The sequence below is a fragment of the Filicampus tigris genome, chromosome 14, assembly GCF_054856515.1.
Source record: "Filicampus tigris isolate MCC_2025a chromosome 14, RoL_Ftig_1.0, whole genome shotgun sequence".
Lineage (NCBI taxonomy): Eukaryota > Metazoa > Chordata > Actinopteri > Syngnathiformes > Syngnathidae > Filicampus > Filicampus tigris.
In genome coordinates this window covers 23604688-23621301 of record NC_141230.1, presented here as the reverse complement: position 1 = coordinate 23621301, position 16614 = coordinate 23604688, and the positions used below count along the sequence as shown (strand labels likewise).

The 16614-nt window shown below is 50.5% G+C and overlaps 2 protein-coding genes across 7 annotated transcripts in view; one reads left to right on the top strand and one right to left on the bottom strand.

The window, feature by feature from the left end:
* Window positions 1-16614, top strand: part of cerkl (CERK like autophagy regulator) — a 43708-nt gene that overhangs the window by 17084 nt on the left and 10010 nt on the right. The window contains exons 12-15 of one of the 2 annotated variants that reach the window (XR_015089535.1): window positions 6-102; window positions 1716-1897; window positions 2661-2789; window positions 13083-13193. Coding sequence is in view for 1 of the 2 variants with exons in the window: in XM_086051491.1 (XP_085907617.1) it covers window positions 6-102; window positions 1716-1897; window positions 2661-2739 (358 nt within the window). In the remaining variant the exon portion in view is untranslated. Of the gene's footprint in view, window positions 1-5; window positions 103-1715; window positions 1898-2660; window positions 3224-13082; window positions 13194-16614 lie in introns of those variants that run through there. The other variant, XM_086051491.1, reaches the window with a different exon arrangement.
* On the bottom strand, window positions 2993-15427 carry itga4 (integrin alpha 4). 5 transcript variants are annotated; one of them, XM_086051486.1, is made up of 29 exons: window positions 15251-15427; window positions 13972-14228; window positions 13759-13871; window positions 13266-13366; window positions 12303-12435; window positions 12134-12201; window positions 11898-12027; window positions 10756-10841; window positions 10624-10686; window positions 10017-10157; window positions 9835-9943; window positions 9644-9738; window positions 9147-9237; window positions 8991-9036; window positions 8798-8922; window positions 8253-8407; window positions 7644-7796; window positions 7446-7522; window positions 7220-7367; window positions 7044-7145; window positions 6811-6887; window positions 6636-6725; window positions 6403-6490; window positions 5522-5629; window positions 5261-5386; window positions 4443-4568; window positions 4148-4246; window positions 3952-4071; window positions 2993-3880 (listed from the first exon to the last, which is right to left on the bottom strand). In XM_086051486.1, exons 2-29 carry the CDS (start codon window positions 14163-14165, stop codon window positions 3773-3775), a joined length of 3072 nt encoding a protein of 1023 aa, XP_085907612.1. In that variant the 5' UTR covers window positions 14166-14228; window positions 15251-15427; the 3' UTR covers window positions 2993-3772. The 5 variants fall into 5 exon arrangements, with proteins under 5 accessions (XP_085907612.1, XP_085907610.1, XP_085907611.1 ...); XM_086051484.1 differs by having other exon boundaries at window positions 6811-7145; XM_086051485.1 differs by lacking the exon at window positions 5261-5386 and having other exon boundaries at window positions 6811-7145.

Here is a 16614-nt window from a genome sequence, read left to right as displayed (position 1 = left end):
TCTAGACTGGCCAACGGGAGCGCGGCCTTGATTGCGGTGGGGGCCACGTCCAGGTCGGAGTTTGTCAAACACCTGAAGAGGTACGGCGCCCCCAGTGGCCAGGTGAGCGTGACTTGTTGACCTGCTTGCGCTTCTTCTTTCAAGCTTCTGCTAACCAGGCCGTCAGGGAGCAGATTAGCCCGCTTCTGCGCACTAACCCACTTTCCAAAGACGCGGGCTAAATATACCGCCTGGCCGCACTGTTTACTCACTGACCCACTTCCTGCTTCCTGGCGGGTCAACAACAACGTGGACGTAACCAGGTTAACCAAATACGACTGGACTGATTGGGGGAAGAAAAAAAAAAAAACGTCCTATTTCCGCTTGGGGTCTTATTTTGAATCTCAACACCTTCTGACGGCGGCCGACCGTCACGGTGCTCAACACCCGCCGGCCGTGTAAATCGTGTCTCGGCGGCCGTGCGGCGTTCCCCGAGGCTCCTTCGTGGGCCCCCTGCTGATGGCTTGATGTTTGCAGATGATGCTCGGTATCTGTGTCAACCAATCACATGTTGCCCCATCAAAAGAAGACAGAAAAAATGCTTCATGGGTAATTCACATCGCGATCAATATGTCAGGTATTCCATTTACCATAAAAATAAGTAAGTCTTGTATTTGATCCAGATCACTTTATACAGAGTGTCATTAAAAAGTCTCGGGATATAATCCAAATGTTCTTAAATATAACAAAATGGCCTCCAAAAAGCTTGAATTTGACTTAGGGCTCGGATTAGAAATGTCTTAAATGTGATCAAAGTGGTCTTCAAATGTCTTATATTCTAGATGTAAGCTTTATTTATTCAGGTCAGGCAATTGACAACTGATTCTCATCATCTCGGCTGCAGACGGCAGAGTAAAACAAAGAAAAATGTATTTTGATTTGGGATTGCTCAAGTGGTCTTTAAATAAAGTCTCATCTTTGATTCAAGTGGTTTTAAATACGTCACGGTGGCCCTAAAAAGTTCTTCGACATGCTCTTGAAACTGTCATGAACGGATCAAAGTGCATTGAAATAGATCACAAAATATACGGCAGGTCAAATCCACCGTTGAAAATCGCACTTAACATCGCCGTTAAGGTGATGAGCGTTGCCGTAGGAAAACACGGAAAGTCCAACTTGATTGTGTTTGGCTATTCCAAAGTCGAGAATGCGTCAGATAGCCCGCCAGCTTGTCTTTTCGGTCCAAGTCGTGAATTTGAGCAGGAGGAGGTGACAGATGTATTTAAAACATTTGTACAAGTGTGAATGTGTTGGGTTTTTTTTTAAGTCACAAATGTAAGCAAAACTGTATTAAAAGGTTTTCCCCATTAAATGAAAGTGGCCCGAAAACAATCGTTCAGTTCAATGTTACCGGAGGAGACGCAGCAAAGTGGCGCTTGTGTGTGGAGTTTGTTGTGTACTGGTCTCTGCTGCCCCCTGTTGGCTCTCTAAGTAATCACAGGTGGGAAGAGCCGCCGTTCAGAAAGTGCACGTTTGAGCTGATGAGGCTCATCACCTTGCCCTTCTTTGACTTGAAGAACCTGTAAGAGGTTTTTTTGCTTTGAAAATCAGCCGAAGGGCTGGCCTTGAGCGTGGACATCTTTGTCTCGTCTCGGATGCCACTTTGTCACACGCGTGCGCGCGTATACATTCGTGCACACACACGCACGCAGCCACGGGTTTGCTTGTGTGTCCAGTTGGACTTGTCCTTCGTGGAGACGCACGCCGTGACAGCGGTGAGGCTCCGCCCCCGTGGGCCGACCGGCTGCTCGGAGGACGAGGCCGAGGCCAAGGCCGCGCCCGTCATCCAATCGGCCGCCGGCTTCCCTTGGAACGTCGACGGAGAGCTGCTGGAGATCCCCGACGAAGTGCTGATCAGGTAAGAAAAGACGACCTGCCGCGTCTGCGGCGGCAGCAGCTGCACTTCCGACAAGCCGACATTGGTGGCACTTTGGGCCTCGTCCTTTTTTTGTTTGTTTTGTATCTGGGAGTGAGAAACAGGCAGGCCAGATGCTGTTCTTGTGGTCAAAATAAAGGGAAAACAAATTGCATGACCAACCCTAAACGTTTAACGACAGCGGTGACTTTGGGCCTCCATTCCAGCGATCGGTCGACTAGCCGGATAAAAATGTTCTTTTTCAATGATTGTTGTGATTTGCGATTGTTGAATGATCAAACCGAGCGCAATTATCAGCCAAGAGGCAATGTTGTCGTCCCTTTTGGAAAGTGAGGCCCGCTGTTTGAGGCTGCCTCACATGGGTCGACTACGTGGCGGGCTTTTCATCCTACGGCGGCAAATCGCCATTTTGCTAGTAGATTCAGCTGACTGTCCTTTTCTTCATTGATTACGATCCAGTCACCGGTGCGGTCCGTGACCTGTCAGAAAATTGTATTTCATCGGCGTTTTCCCAAGTCAAAGCCGATGTTTGCAAATGTCTCATTTTGCTTACATGGGCGACGACAGGAATCGGAGGATACTTCCTGTTGACAGGCTGAAGTTCGGAGGATTAGGACAACTTCAAGTTAAAAGTGTCAAATTTGATCCAAATGTCTACTGTGGTCCAAATTGAATTAAAGAGGTCTTGGATTTGGCCCCAGAGTCTACAACTTCATCCACGTCTCCTCCCCAAATTGCGTTTCAGGGTCCACGGGCGACTCATCGGCTTGTACGGCGAGGAAGTGGACGAGGCCGAGTCGCCGGCGTCCTGCGGCTGCATCTGAGAGAGGACGCGTGGCCCTTTCCGAGGCCCGTTTCCATGGCGACACAACAAGTACTTCCTGTTCATCGACTCCTTTTTGTATTGCAGTTGACTTTTTTGCGGCACTCGAGATGTCATCACTGCAATCGATTTCGGAGCTAGATGTGGATTTTTCTTCTTTCTGAAATTCACTTTGAGCAGCAGTTTGTACTTTGAAGTGAACATACTGCGTCGCACGGAGCGTGTCGTATCCGATGAATAGAAGCCGTTGTCCGTTTGAAATAGAAAATACGTTAGCGCTTTATTAGAAACACGAGCAAGACCTTCCAGTGCACAAGATGACATGAACAAAAGACATTTGTGACCTTCAGCAAGAGGACCAAAAAGTGCGACAGGACGTCACAAGCTTCATCTCGTCACACATTTAAATACAAATGGAAACAATCACAGGCAGCAGGTAGTTTTAGAAAACAGGAAGTGTGTCAAAATAAAAGCAAGAAACAAGAGTTGGAAAAAGGTTGACAGTGATTTCAACTTCTTACATAGTCTCCAGTGGTCATGTGACAAGCACACCAGGTCAGACGCCAAGAAGCGGGAAGTGTAGCAGGAAGCGGGAGACACCAAGAAGAAATTCTTTTACACAAAGCGGGAATTGAATTTTATTTTTTTTTTTTTTTTTTTTTTTTTTTTAAACCTCAGGCTGCAAAGTCACTCCAGGCGGGAAGTGTAGAAAGAAGCATTGGTCAGCAAGCGGCAAATGGTGGACACCAAGGGGGAAGTGTGGCAGAAAGCGCTGCAATCCAGGCTGAAAGTGTCCCCCAAGCAGGGAGTCGCGTGCTCCAAACAGGAAGTGCGTCGCAGCCAAAGCGGAAGTCACGTGACTGACGATGTCAAAAAGCCTCGTGATTGCTCCGTCAGGCCTCCCCCCCTTTCTTTCTTCTCATGGCCAGATTGTTTGTTCGCGGTCAAGAAGTCACGCGCTCACTGGCCGCTGACGTCGGCGCTCGCCGTCACAGCGGCGCAAGCGCCCATCGGCGTGGCGTGGCGCGGCGCGGTTAGGACGCGCTCTCCCCGTTGCTGCGTTTGGGGACGTAGTCCCAGCTGTCACGCTTCAGCTCCTCCTGCTCGTCCTTCTTCTGCAAGTGGCGCTTGAAGAAACCCGCCTGCGCCACGCAAGCGGCCCGCACCGTCACTAAAGACTCTGCCAGGTTCCTCCATGCAAAACGAGGCTTACCTTCCACAAGCACCAGATGAGCGCCGCCAGGATCATCAGCCCCGCGACCAAACTGACCACGATGATGAGCACCTTGATTGGCATCGAAGGTTTTTGGCTGAAGTGCGCCTCCACCACCACCTGCACGCACGCACGCCCGCCCGCAATGAGGTCGGCCACGGCGCTTGTGCCGGTGTGAGAGGGAGCGCCGGCCTACCTGTGCGGCGGGTTGCTCCCGCTCCAGGACAGTGTGTCGGTCATTCTTGGGAGTTAACATCAGCGCCCTGCTCTCCAGCTTGACCACGCTGTGGCGACCCTGAAAAGAAACGAAACGCCGGTCCACTCGCGCGGTGTTCGCACGCGTGTCCTTTGACAGGCGCTCCACCCCTGTGCCAAGCACAAAGGTCTGACGCGCTCATTTTGCACGGCGCTTAACAGTCGACAAGCGCCGCAACGGCCTTTGAGATGGATGCTAACGCTAGCACGCTAACAGGCTACTGGTTCAAACTTACGGGCGCTTGCAGCAGGACGTCGGGGTTGAGCCGCACCTGCAGCTGGATGCTCGCATCTCGGCCGGCCTCCAACGTGCCCAGGCGGCACAGCAGACGCTCGCATAGCTGGTCGCCGCGCCCGCAGAACTGCGCGCGCGCACACACACACGCACGCACTCCTCTTAGCCACACTAGCAGCTAATGTAACTAGTCGTTACGCTGCAACTTGGTTACTTGAAGAAGTAAGTTAGGAGCGAGACATTTGAAAGACTTTGGTGTGACGATGGAGATGAAGGAGGATGGCAAAGTCAAGTTGGAAGATAAGAGTGGAAGAAAAAGTAGGCGGGAAAGTGTCTTGAGAAGACAAGGCAAGGGACGGAAAGCGAGTCAGTCACGCCAAAAGGGGCTGGCCAAGTGGAGTGAGAAGCAATATTGTTGTCCCAGGAAATATTCCAGTCATCCGAAGAATAGCGCAGAATACAAATGGCGTTGCTGTCGCTCACCGTACACGGTATGCACACCGCACCTGCCACATCATGCATACGATTTTGCGGTGCAGCGCCATCAAGTGCCCAAACTCTGACCTTAGCTTCCGACCTAAGACTCCGTCCGGTGTTAGCGTTCGACAATAGCTTCCGATGTTAACTTTCCATGTTTGATTCCAATGTTAGCTCCCCAAGAAAGCTACCGAAGTTGGCTTCCAGTGTTACTTTCTGACATTAGCTTCCGACACTAGTTTTCGGCATTGCTTTCCGATGTAAGCTTCCCACAGTAGCCCAATTGCAGTTGTCCATAAAATGACGTAGGTGAAGAGACACAAGTGTAGCGTGCGCATTTACCATGTTGCGCGTGGAGGTGGACGAGAAGAAGAAGACGATTTGTTTCACAAAGGAGGCCCGCGGGACATCGCAGTCGTCGACGACGGGCACGGTGGCGTCGCTGACAAAACAGGCGCCTTGTGACGACTGCAAACGGGACCACATCATTCCCACCGGCGCCAATGCTAATGACAACTCTGGCCAGTTTGAGTGTTTAGCTGATATGAGCCGGCCGGCTAGTAGCTGCGCATGCTAACTTTGGCTAGCGTGCGCCGACTGTACCTGCCAGTCCGCCACCTGGAGCAACCGGTGTGGATACGGCGTCAGCAGCTTCGGTAGCGTAATCTCCACCAGCGTGTCCACTGACCTGCTCGGACCCGAATTCAACACCTGCGCGCACGCACAAGGACACACAGGAGTGAATGAATGAGTGGTTCGTTGATGGATGATGAAGGGATTGGCAGGTAGATGGAGGGTAATGAGTAGAAAAGACGTTTGAATGTAAACATGACCGAACGAGGTGACGAATTCCATGAGCGGGTGGATGAACAGATGACAGTACAGGATAGATGAATGGATGAGAGGATGTTAAGGCGGGATGAATTGGTGAATGACGAGCGCATCGACGAATGGCTGACTGATGTCTGTCGATGGAGTTGAACATTTCAGTGTAAAGGCAGATAATGAAAGGGTGAACTAACCAAATGGCGAGTGGTCGGATGGACGGATGGCAGTCGATGTGAATGAATGAGAAGATGAATGTTACCCTATAGGTGTGGTGAAAGGCTTGAGGGTAAAGATGAATGGCTGAAGAAATGACTTGACGGACTAATGGATTCATTTGAGGATGAATGTTAGCTCATAGTTGAAGGTTCGAGAGGCGGCAAGCATGAAAGGATGAGCAGACGAATGGCTGTTAGGAAGAACGAGTGAATGGATGAGAGGCTAAATGTTATCTTGTGGGTGTAGTTCATGATTTGACAGTCAAGATGAGTAAGTGAAACAATGACTGAATGAATGTACTGATGAGTAGAATAGGTGTGGCCTTGGTGAAGGTTTGAGAGTAAGCGAGGATTAATGGCCGCAGAGATGAATCGGTTTGACGGATCGATGCATGACAGTCACGAAGAACCGGTTGAATGGATGAGGGGATGAACGATGACCTTGTAGGTGTAGTTGAAGGTTTGCGAGTAGCATTGGACAGGTGTCGTGTCTTCATCTCCAAACACAAACGACGTCGGAGTCACAAAACTATTCAAAACAAATGAACACATGAATGGCAAACTTTTCATTCATCACTTTTCTCTTCCTCATCTATTGTTTCTTGCATCGATTGTTTCAACAAGTATCGCGTCATACGTCACGCGGATGATTGAACGAACGAGTGGATGATCACCCGTGGACGTTGACGTCGACGCCGTACTTGAGAGGAAGTGACAAGGCGACGGCGTTGTCGTGGAGATACTGGGAACTTTCCAGGTTATCACTGAGGACGCAGTACGTACAGCGTTTGCGTCACCTTCCGCTCTGTTCTCAGTCCAAAAAGACACGATTTGAAATCTCGAGCGGACCTGCTGGCTTGGGCGTGAACCGTCAGGTCGCCGGGCGTGGCGTTGCGGTTGACGTCCAGCAAGAAGCTGACGTTCACCTGCCGCCGCGGACAAATCAACCAATCAACTTGACGTCTCCTCTGCTCGCTCGCTCGCTCGCCGAGCGAAGTGCACGAGAGCTTTTGCCGATGTGCTACGTTGAACGGCGCGGCACCTAAGATGCCTTCCGTGCGCGATGCATTGAACGAGGTTACCAGGGAGTGAGATGCCAGGACGAGGCTGGAGAAGCTGCAGCCGACCTCCACCGTTGTGCTGTTGGCGTCCTCGCTGACGTCGCAACTCACCACCTTGTCCTCCTGCACGCGCACGCCACAACCGTCGGCGGCAAATCAACGGCGGCGCGGCGGCCGGCGCAAAGGCGCTCGCTCACATTGTTGACCACTTTGACGAAGTGAACGTCGCGGTGGAAGCGCAGCGTCAGACGCGGCAGGAAGGCGTCGTCGCCCGCCACCGCCAGGCTGGCCGTCAGCGTGGCGCCGCCGCCGCCGCCGCCCAGCGCAAAGTAGCCGCGGCCGCTCCTGCGCACACGCGGGGCGGGCCTGTCAGCTTTTCAACCCGTCCTTTACCAAGGGGAATAGGGCGCGTCCGCTCCTCACCAGGGCAGGACGAGCGCGGCGCCCAGTCGCAAGTCCGTTGAACAGTTGGCCAGGAAACAGCGGCGAGCGAACAGCGTCTGACACCAGAAACACGTCGGCCGCGCGTCACGTCGGGCTCACGACACCTCGGCGTATTCAGCTCTCCGTTCATTTTAGCCTAGCTTGGACGGTGACAACGCTTGCATTAGCGCCCCCTACCTGGTTGCTGACGGTATTGCCGCTCCCCGCCGCCCTCTGCAGGACGGGCCTGAGCGCCGCGAAGCCTTTGCTGGCGTGCTTGGCCGCGCTGGTCTCGCGGAGGCTGTAGGAAACTTGGAAACGGACCGGCGTGAAAATGTCGCGCACGTCCTTCTGCAAGTGCAATCAAACACGCGGCCCGGCTTTAGCGTCCGCAAATACACTTACACACTTACATGCGCAAATACTTCAACAGACACACATTCACACAAACGGTCAAACATGCACGCGCACACAAGCAACGACACACACGTAGGCATACACCCAAACCGACATGCACACAAATGGACACACATTGTCAGATATGTATAAAGTCGCACACACACGCGTGTACATACACTACACAACAAAAACACAGACTCAAACATGCACACTCAAAAGGTACACGACCACACGCACACACACATGCGCATGTACACTAAAAGATCACGCAAACGCACCCACGCATACTAAAAAGCGCACACGCACACACTATGACGACCACGGGCACACAAAAACACACACACACGGCCTTAAGCTAACAGCAGTAGCGTCATGCTAACAACAGTCAGTTAGCGTAGCGACGTTTACCTTCTGGAACGCGACGTGATTGGTGCAGCCGAGCTGGCCCAGACGCACCCTCACGCGAGCCCTCGTGCTATTGGACGAGCCGTTGCCGTGGAAATAAAAACGGTGGGGGAAGGACGGCTTGTGGAGGAGGTCGGAGGTCAGGTTGTACTGAAGCTCTGACGAGGAAAGTGTTAGCTTAGCATCAGTGAGTGGAAGCCAAACGGCGATAAAGAAGTTACTTGTCAACAAGAGCTGATTAGCCTACGTTTTGCAACGCTAAATCAGCTCGCTCATGCCGAGCTGTTCAATATTAGGACTTGTTTTTAAATGTAGCTTCGCATGAATGAAGGGTGCAAAGGCTAGCCTATTTAAGCTAAGCTAATTTATCCACATTAAAGCTGACCAAGATACTCTATGCTAATCTAATTGTTTTGCTTTAGCGCTTGCTACATAATGTTTGAAATTTGCATAACTGTTACGTGTTTGCCAGTGCAATGTAGCTTAGCTTAGCTCATCAGCCTCCTTGTGCTAAACTAACCTAGCTAGCCTATGCTAAGCTAACAAACCGATGGCTCCTTTGTAGTGTCTGGAGGTGACTCGGAAGCAGACGCTGACATTGATGCCGGCCGCCTGCTGCTGGATGTTCTCGGGCAGGACGAGCGAGGCCGCCACCTGCAGGACAGGACGGGACCTGTGCCGCACACAAACCAAATTCTCACTTCCTGTTTCCCGTTTGCGGACTTCTTGCTTTTCGTTGACCTGAGAATGACAGCAGCGTCCGAGAGGAACGCACCCACGGCGACGTCTGCAACACACGTGCGACGTTGTCAACACACACTTACTTGCACGCGCGCACGCAAAAGGCCTCGTTAACGACGGCTACAAGAAAATGGCGGCCGGAAAGCGCTGTGTAACCTTGGTAACCGTTGTCGTCAATGTCCACGCCCGAGCTCAGCGATTGGCCGAACATGCGGAGGTCGCGGCCCAGCACTGCCCCGCTGATCCTCTGTCAACACCGTGATGTCATTGTTGGCATTAGCACATCATCAATGCAAAGCTAACCAGCTGAGTGTGACTGTGTGAGCTAGCACTCACAATTGGAACTCAGACATGAACACGCTCTTCTCTTCTCGGATTGGCCCATGTGGCCTTTTGGGGTGTGGTTTAGCGAATAGACAGTTAAGCGGTGTAAACTTGTGTGTGGGTGTATGCAATGTATCTTGAGTGTTTGCGTTCGTGTTCTAATCTGCGTGGTCCTGGGATGCGTGTGCGTGTCCTTGTGTGTGTGTTTATGCATGCAATTCTGACGTTCGTAATGCGTTTATGTCCCGTGTGCGTGCGTGTGTTTGCATCTGGATGCACTGGAGGCGTGTGTACTTGTGATGGCAGTGTGCGTGTGCGTGCGCGTGTACCTGTGATGGTGTTTGTGAGATGCCATGTTTCCTACTGTTGTAGATGTACACGGCCCCTTTAAGATCGTCCTCCTGAGGGGCACCCACTGCCACCTCTACAAGCACGCACACGCAAAATTAGCAGTAACAACCATCAGTTGGTATCCCTTTGACTTTGGGTTAAGGTTAGCTTCAGCATGCTGGTTGGTTACCTGGGTAACCGTCGTCGTCCAGGTCTCCCAAGTCCGCAATGGTCTCCCCGAATCGGGCGGCGTGGGCGTTGCCCCCACTCAGTTGAAACTCCGCCTCCACTAGTTTAGCCTGAGTTTGCATGACGTCATCAGCGTGGTCACACTATGCGTTCCCTGACAAAACGGCTGACAGGTCTGCTCACTTGTCCCTGGTTGAGAAAGACGTGAACGCGCCCCTCCTCCCTGCTAGCACCCGTTGTCATGGGAGCGCCCACCAAAAGATCCGATAGCTTGTCGCCGTTCAGGTCTACTGCACGCACGCTAGCGCCAAAGTACGAGCCCAGCTACACTCACACACACACACAGAATAACACAATTAGTGTTAGCATCATTTGCTAACATATAGTAACATTAGTGCCATTTGGTTAACAGTACAGCTACCATCAGTTGGTCATTCTATTTTAATAACACTATCACTATTAGTTAGCATTAGTATTGTCATCACTTGCTCATAGTATCTCGTACCATCAATGTGTTTAGTTAGCTGTAGTATTGCGGCTAGCATCACTCGGTCATAGTAGCGCGAGCACTATTAGTTAGCAATTACCTTTAACATTAGCATCAGTTGATCATAGAATTAGCAACCCCACTAGTTAGCAGCAGCCACAGTTGAGCAGCCGGTGATCCGTGATCTTGATCTTGTATTGTACTCGTGCTTAGTTAGCATTAGATCTAGCTGTCGTACGATTGCTGGTATTTTTTAGCTAGCATGTTTGACATGAAATGGTTCGTAATGGCATCAGTGGTCACCTCTGTTCCCGACACACGAGCTAGCACACGTAGCATGTTCCCGTCGATTGAGAAGATAAACACCTAGAAGTAAAAAATAAAATAAATAAATATGTAAAAATATTTTTCTTAAATGAGTCATAATTGTATTACTTTTCCCCTCTGGTTGTACTGCGGGGCGCCTCCCACCACCTCCAAGCTAGCAGCATCCAGGAAGTGGCCAGCGTCCACTGAATAGCCTGAAACATACACAATTTTCATTTGATCTAACTCTAACCAATAATTACAATAAAACTACCACCCCGAGGCTAAACATATATTTAAGCTAATTGGTCAAATCCTTTGCCTAATAAAGGCGGGTTGCGTGGAACCGCAACCAGGGTTCTTAACCTAACGGCTAGTATTCTTAAGCTAATTAATATTGTCCTGATGCCAAAAATAACCCTCTTTAAACAAATCATATTTTAGCTAGTCTTAAGCTAATGACCAGCATTGTTTAGGCAATTTCTAGCAGCACCTTGAGGCTAAAACTAAATTGCGTCCTTAAGCTAGTTACGAGCATCCTGCAACTATTTAGTCGTACTCTTTAGCTACTAAATGCTGAGGCTTAAAAAAAGCATATTTAAGATAAATACTAACACTCTGTGAGTGGCCAGAAACACTATATGGAGGCGTGTTATCAGAGAAATAATGCGTACTGTGAGCTGTGGCATTAGCTAACTATATGGTAATGGTGAAGTTTGTTCCGATGAAAAGGGTGGAGGGCTTAGCGCCCTCCCCCATCGAACGCTAACAGCGGCGCTAATGTTTAACTTGATGTCAACGGTGGTGACGTCCTTGAGCGTGTCTGTTAGCACGCCGCTGAAATCCTCGCTGTGTTCTTGGCAAACTCAGGAGACATGTCAGGGCCATTCGAGGAGGGTGGGAAGACGGACTTTTCCGACCTCCGACCAGACAATGTGCACAAGAAGGTCCCTTTGAGCGGGAGGTTCGAGTTGCGAGGTCGGAAAAAATAAAGGAGCCCGTCTTCAGCGACCCGCTTCTATCTGACGTCACAAATGCCGAGCCCCATGGAGACACAGAAGGGAGAACGCTTTGAGGTCGGAACCGGGAAAATGCCAGCGAGCCAAGTCCGACTTCCCACCTTGGTCGAAAGCAGCCGAAGCCACGTTGCCGGAGCCCTGTTCCATCCCATAATAGCTCCTCAATGATGTCCCAAAGACGCCTTTGGACCTGAGCCGCCGCCGTCTCGGCTAGCCCGCGCACGTCGTTGCCGCGCTCAGCGGCTCGCTCACCCAAGTAGCTTCCGAAGCCCACCGAGCCGTCGTCGTCCAGGTAGACGGACATGACGCTGCTGGACGTGTTGAAGACCAGCACGGAACCCGTCCAGTACGACGTCCCCGGGGCGCCCATGATGATCAGGTCCTGAGTGACGCCGCAGCCCAGCAAGCGCAGGAGCACACGGACGCCACATAAAGACATTTACTTCAAATTGAGACGGCACGTGAACTCGTTGGCGGCCTGTTGTCACCTGAGCGAGTTGGTTGGACATTCCAGCCTGACAGGAGCCGTACTCCTCGCCAAACTTCCTCTGGTGGTCTGCAACGCACACGGGTCAAAACCCCCGACGCCAAAGAGGTCATTTCCCGCACACAAAGCGCACGAAATCCAAAGACAGGAAATGGTGTGCGCGCGCGTACCTCTGTAGCAGGGTATGATGGCCTGTGCGTGTGTGAGGTTGTTGTCGTAGCGGTAACAGACCCCGTGCGGCAGTTTGCTGTTCTGCCCGTCGTTCCTGGAGTAGAAGACGTTCTTCCAGCGGTGTGCGCAGGCCTACACGCAAACAGCGCAGAAAAAAAAATTTGAAATCAAATGTTAAAATATACAATTTCCCCTCCCAAAAAATGCTGAATGAAATTCAAATGAATACATAAAAACTCAATTGATTCAATGAAAGATGACAAAAATACAAAATAAAATCAATCCATCAAAGGAAAATGAATAATGACGATTAAAACCCAAGAAAAGTATCATTTGATTGAGATAAACACAGGCGCTACATCAACAAATAGAAAAGAAACACACACACACACACTCATGTCACGCACGTGCGAGCGTGTGGATCTCATGACCGACACGTTGAGCGATGTGTGCGTCGCGTTGTTTGTGTTTTCTTTGGCCTTGTCAGCGGTGTGACATCCGGAGTGTACATTTGATCTGCAAGCAACGTGGTGTCCGCGGGCCCTTCTAAAAATGGATCACCGGCGATGGGGCAAATTGTGATTTCCCAGGAATGCTAGCGAATCGCTCATTTGAAAATGGGAACACTGGCTGTGAGTCAGTGTTGAGTATTGATAGTTTGCTCTTTCCTAATTAGCCTGAGAAATCGGGAACACCGTCAGTGCCTTCACAAAGGAAGAATATCATGTTCAAGCCTAATACATAATAATCATGTTTTTTTTGTGTGTGTGTTATTTCAGGAGTGTGCATCCATTTGCATGAGTCAGTCTCCCAAAAGTAGCTGTCAACTTTCAGAAAGGCTGCTCTACGTTAGCTTAGGTCGACTCAACATTTTCAAGCGCCAGCCACTGGTAAGGTGCACTTTTGGTTGTTGTTGTTGTTGTTGTTGTTGTTGTTGTTGTTGCGACGCGTCGTGTACCAACCAGGACGTGTCCTCCCGCTCGGCCGGCTCGTCGCGACAGGCTGACGCCAAACCACTGCCGGTCGCTCTCGGCCCAGCACGTCTTCCCGCATTGCGACACGTCTGCGCCGGCACACAAAAGGCGGTCATGTGCGTGTGCGTGTGCATGTGCATGTGCATGCGCATGCCAGACCTCTAGATGGCCACGGTGGGCCAACTAGCGTGACGTCAACACTTTCACTGAAGCTGCCTCATTCCAAATGAACAAGGAAAAAAAGACAGTAAAGCACACACGCACTCGTGGAACCGCAACACACAAGAAGACGATGCAGGCAACACCACACACACACACACACACACACACGCAAGCAAGCACAAATTCAATACACACCCAACCAACAATACACAAACAGAAACCCGCACCCATGTGCAAATGCTGTCATGTGTATGCCAGATTGCAATTTGTACTTCAGTCGTTCTTGAAATGAGGAAATCCAATGAAAAAAAGCAATTACCGGCGGGCATCAGCTGACACTTTGGCTCGTCTGTCGCGATGGCGCAACGGTAAACGCCGCCCGGAGACAACCAAGAAGAAGAAGAGTTGTCCACTGGAGCTCCCGCCACCAACCTAACACACACACACACACACACACACACACACAGAGGCTAATGGGTACGCGTGCTAGCTTGCTAATTAGCCCCGCCCCCACAAGAAGAGGCCCGCCCACCAGCTGTGCCTCCCGTGCCGGTGGAGCAGCACCGAGTATCCAAACATGGACGCGGGAGGGCCGGCGAAGCGCAACGCCTGATCCACATCCAACGTGTACCCGGAGACCGGGACCGGGACCCGGACCAGCACCAGCACCGCGACCAGGACCGGCCCGGCGGCGGCGGCGGCGGCGGCGGCGGGACGTGTCGTCATCTGGCCGCAGGAGGCGACAAACGGCGGCACGGTGGATTTCCGGTGACGGCGGTCAGAGACTTCCTGCCGGTTCCGCAAATGATTCAAGTTGGAAAAGACCGAGACACACACAGAAAGGTCAAAGACAGGCCGAGACCAGGTCGGCTTTAATACCACGTGTCACATGTGACAAAAAAGGTGGAAGAAAGACATCTATTGGGCAACATACAGTATCAAGAAGTAGTCCAATCCAAGATAAGGTGGTCGAAAATGACTTGTAAGCTGGCGATGTACTCACAAGTACTCCTGAAGAGCTCACACAAGTCGCCTACAAACTCCACTCGTACATCTGTCCGAGCACTTGCTAAATAGCGCTCGCGCGAACCTCCCAAATACTAGTCATCAAGTCAACGGCGAGTCCAATAAAGTGACATCGTGTGAAAGCAATGTGATCGAGAAACGCTTGCGCATGTGACTTCAATACGCTTGCTAGCTCCTGGCTCAAATACGATTGAAAGTTGACAAAACGCTCGGCAATTTATTCAAGTACTCCCGACTATTTGCATAATACCACTTACTACAATCAAGTTCCATGAATTGTGAGCCAAAAGCTACACAGCCTAACTCGTTTGTGAAGGACTTGTGAAAAGGCGACATTTCATTCAAATTAGTTTGTCTTTTTTTTTAGCTTAGTTGTGAGCCAGTAAGAAATGAATGTGTCACATGTTAAGAAAAAAAAAAAAGATCCCCTTAGTGGCTCACTCGCCTTCGGAGTGGGATGCAAATAGAATTTCTTTGATTAATGTTGAAGCGATGCACCGCAGCTTTTGGGGTTAAAACAACAATTTAAGTGGACTCACTGATTTTGGGGGAATGACGTCACACACCTGCCCCACGTGTTATTTATAGTCACGAATGAATGAGACAAAAAGTACACGAAATGGTGGACTCGAGTCTTTTTGTTTTGTTTTGTTTAGGTTACATGTGAGCCCCTTCCAATCAAATGTGTCACATGTCCCCTCTGGTGGCCCACGTGTCCCTAAAAAGAGGGTTTTCTTGTCAAAAACAAGCCAAAACACGCGCGCGCGTGTGCACGCGTTGCTTACCGCTCGGCTCGGGTGTCGCTTGTCGCTTGTCGTGACGTCCCGCCGGTGCCCTTCGGATGCTCACGGGTTCTAATGCGCAAGTTGTCTTCGGACAAAGTTCTGCTGGTCTTGACGAGCCGGATGCTCGCGCGCGTGCGTGTGTGTGTGTGTGTGTGTGGAAGTGAAATGCGCCGGGAGCCTCCCTCCCTCCCTCCCTTGAGTCGCGCCTGCGCGTGCCCAACGCTGTTTCCTCCCCCCCCCCCCGTGCGCGTGCGCGTGCGCGTCGGGGTGTTTCCTCTTCTTCACCCGAGCGTGTCATTGATTGTAATCTAATTACAACGCTCAGCGCCTCAGTGAAAACTTGCGCCATCACCTCTCGCCAGATTCCATCAAGCCAACACAAATGCCAAAGTTAGACAATTAGGCTTCTTGTCAATCGTTTGAGAGAAATAGTCTCTGGCTGCATTCACTGACTTACTCCCTTACGTTAGCTTAGAAATCTACTGAAGTACTGCCTCCAACCCAAGAGAATTACAGTACTCGTAGCGCTACGGCTAATGAATATCCAGTCATAAGAATACTCAGTCATATCATTACTCACTATCCCTGCAGTGACAAAAGTGCCCCTAAAGACTAAAGTTACTTCAGTATGTCTAAATGTATTTAGATCATTCATGAAATGGATGTATTGCTAAATGTACAGAAGCACAGAAACAAACTAACGTGACATAAGTATTACTGAGCTATCAAAATATAATTGGCTGGATGCAAAATATTTTGGAGCACTTACTTCAAAACTCTCAATGTAAATATGTACTCCCTAAAGTTCGGCAAGTGCTCCTAAGTCTCCTCTAATACTGAGCAATGTGGCTTAAACAATCAGTACATCGACTAAAATGCTCCAACAAGTTCAAAACTGATGGGAATACTCCTAAATACTGTCGGACGTCACCCAAATCCGTGGAAATCATTCAGAAAATGTACACGCACACTCGGAAAAGACTTCTAGCGTTGCGTCCAAACGGCTAGATGTGCTTGCTGGCCTACTGTCAAATGTGCCGACAATACTCTGCACATTTGCTGAAGTGCTCCACAAAAGTAACGGAAATAGACTGTCATAGAAAGGTTTCCAAAAGCTTAGGCGAGGACTCCGAAAACCAGTCGGCTACCCCGTAAAATCATGGGCATCGGCCAGTATTTGAGTTCCCGGCCAACTATTCCAAAGGAGCGCGGAGGTCGACGTTTACGAAATCCGTCTCAAATCTTTCGCGACGCTTTTATTGTTGAGTCAAATCGACATCGCGAGTGACAAAGTGACATCTGCTTCTGAGCCCGGTTCCGCTTCCGATCCGGGTTCCGCTGTCTTTCCAGCACGGTGAAAGGGG

Coding starts and splice junctions, on each gene's coding strand:
- itga4 (XM_086051484.1), bottom strand. CDS start 14,165: ATGACGACACGTCCCGCCGCCGCCGCCGCCGCCGCCGCCGGGCCGGTC. Junction 9,739..9,834: donor GGACGACGACGGTTACCCAG/GTAACCAACCAG, acceptor GCGTGCTTGTAG/AGGTGGCAGTGGGTGCCCCT. Junction 7,146..7,219: donor TCGTCAAAGTGGTCAACAAT/GTGAGCGAGCGC, acceptor GTGCGCGTGCAG/GAGGACAAGGTGGTGAGTTG.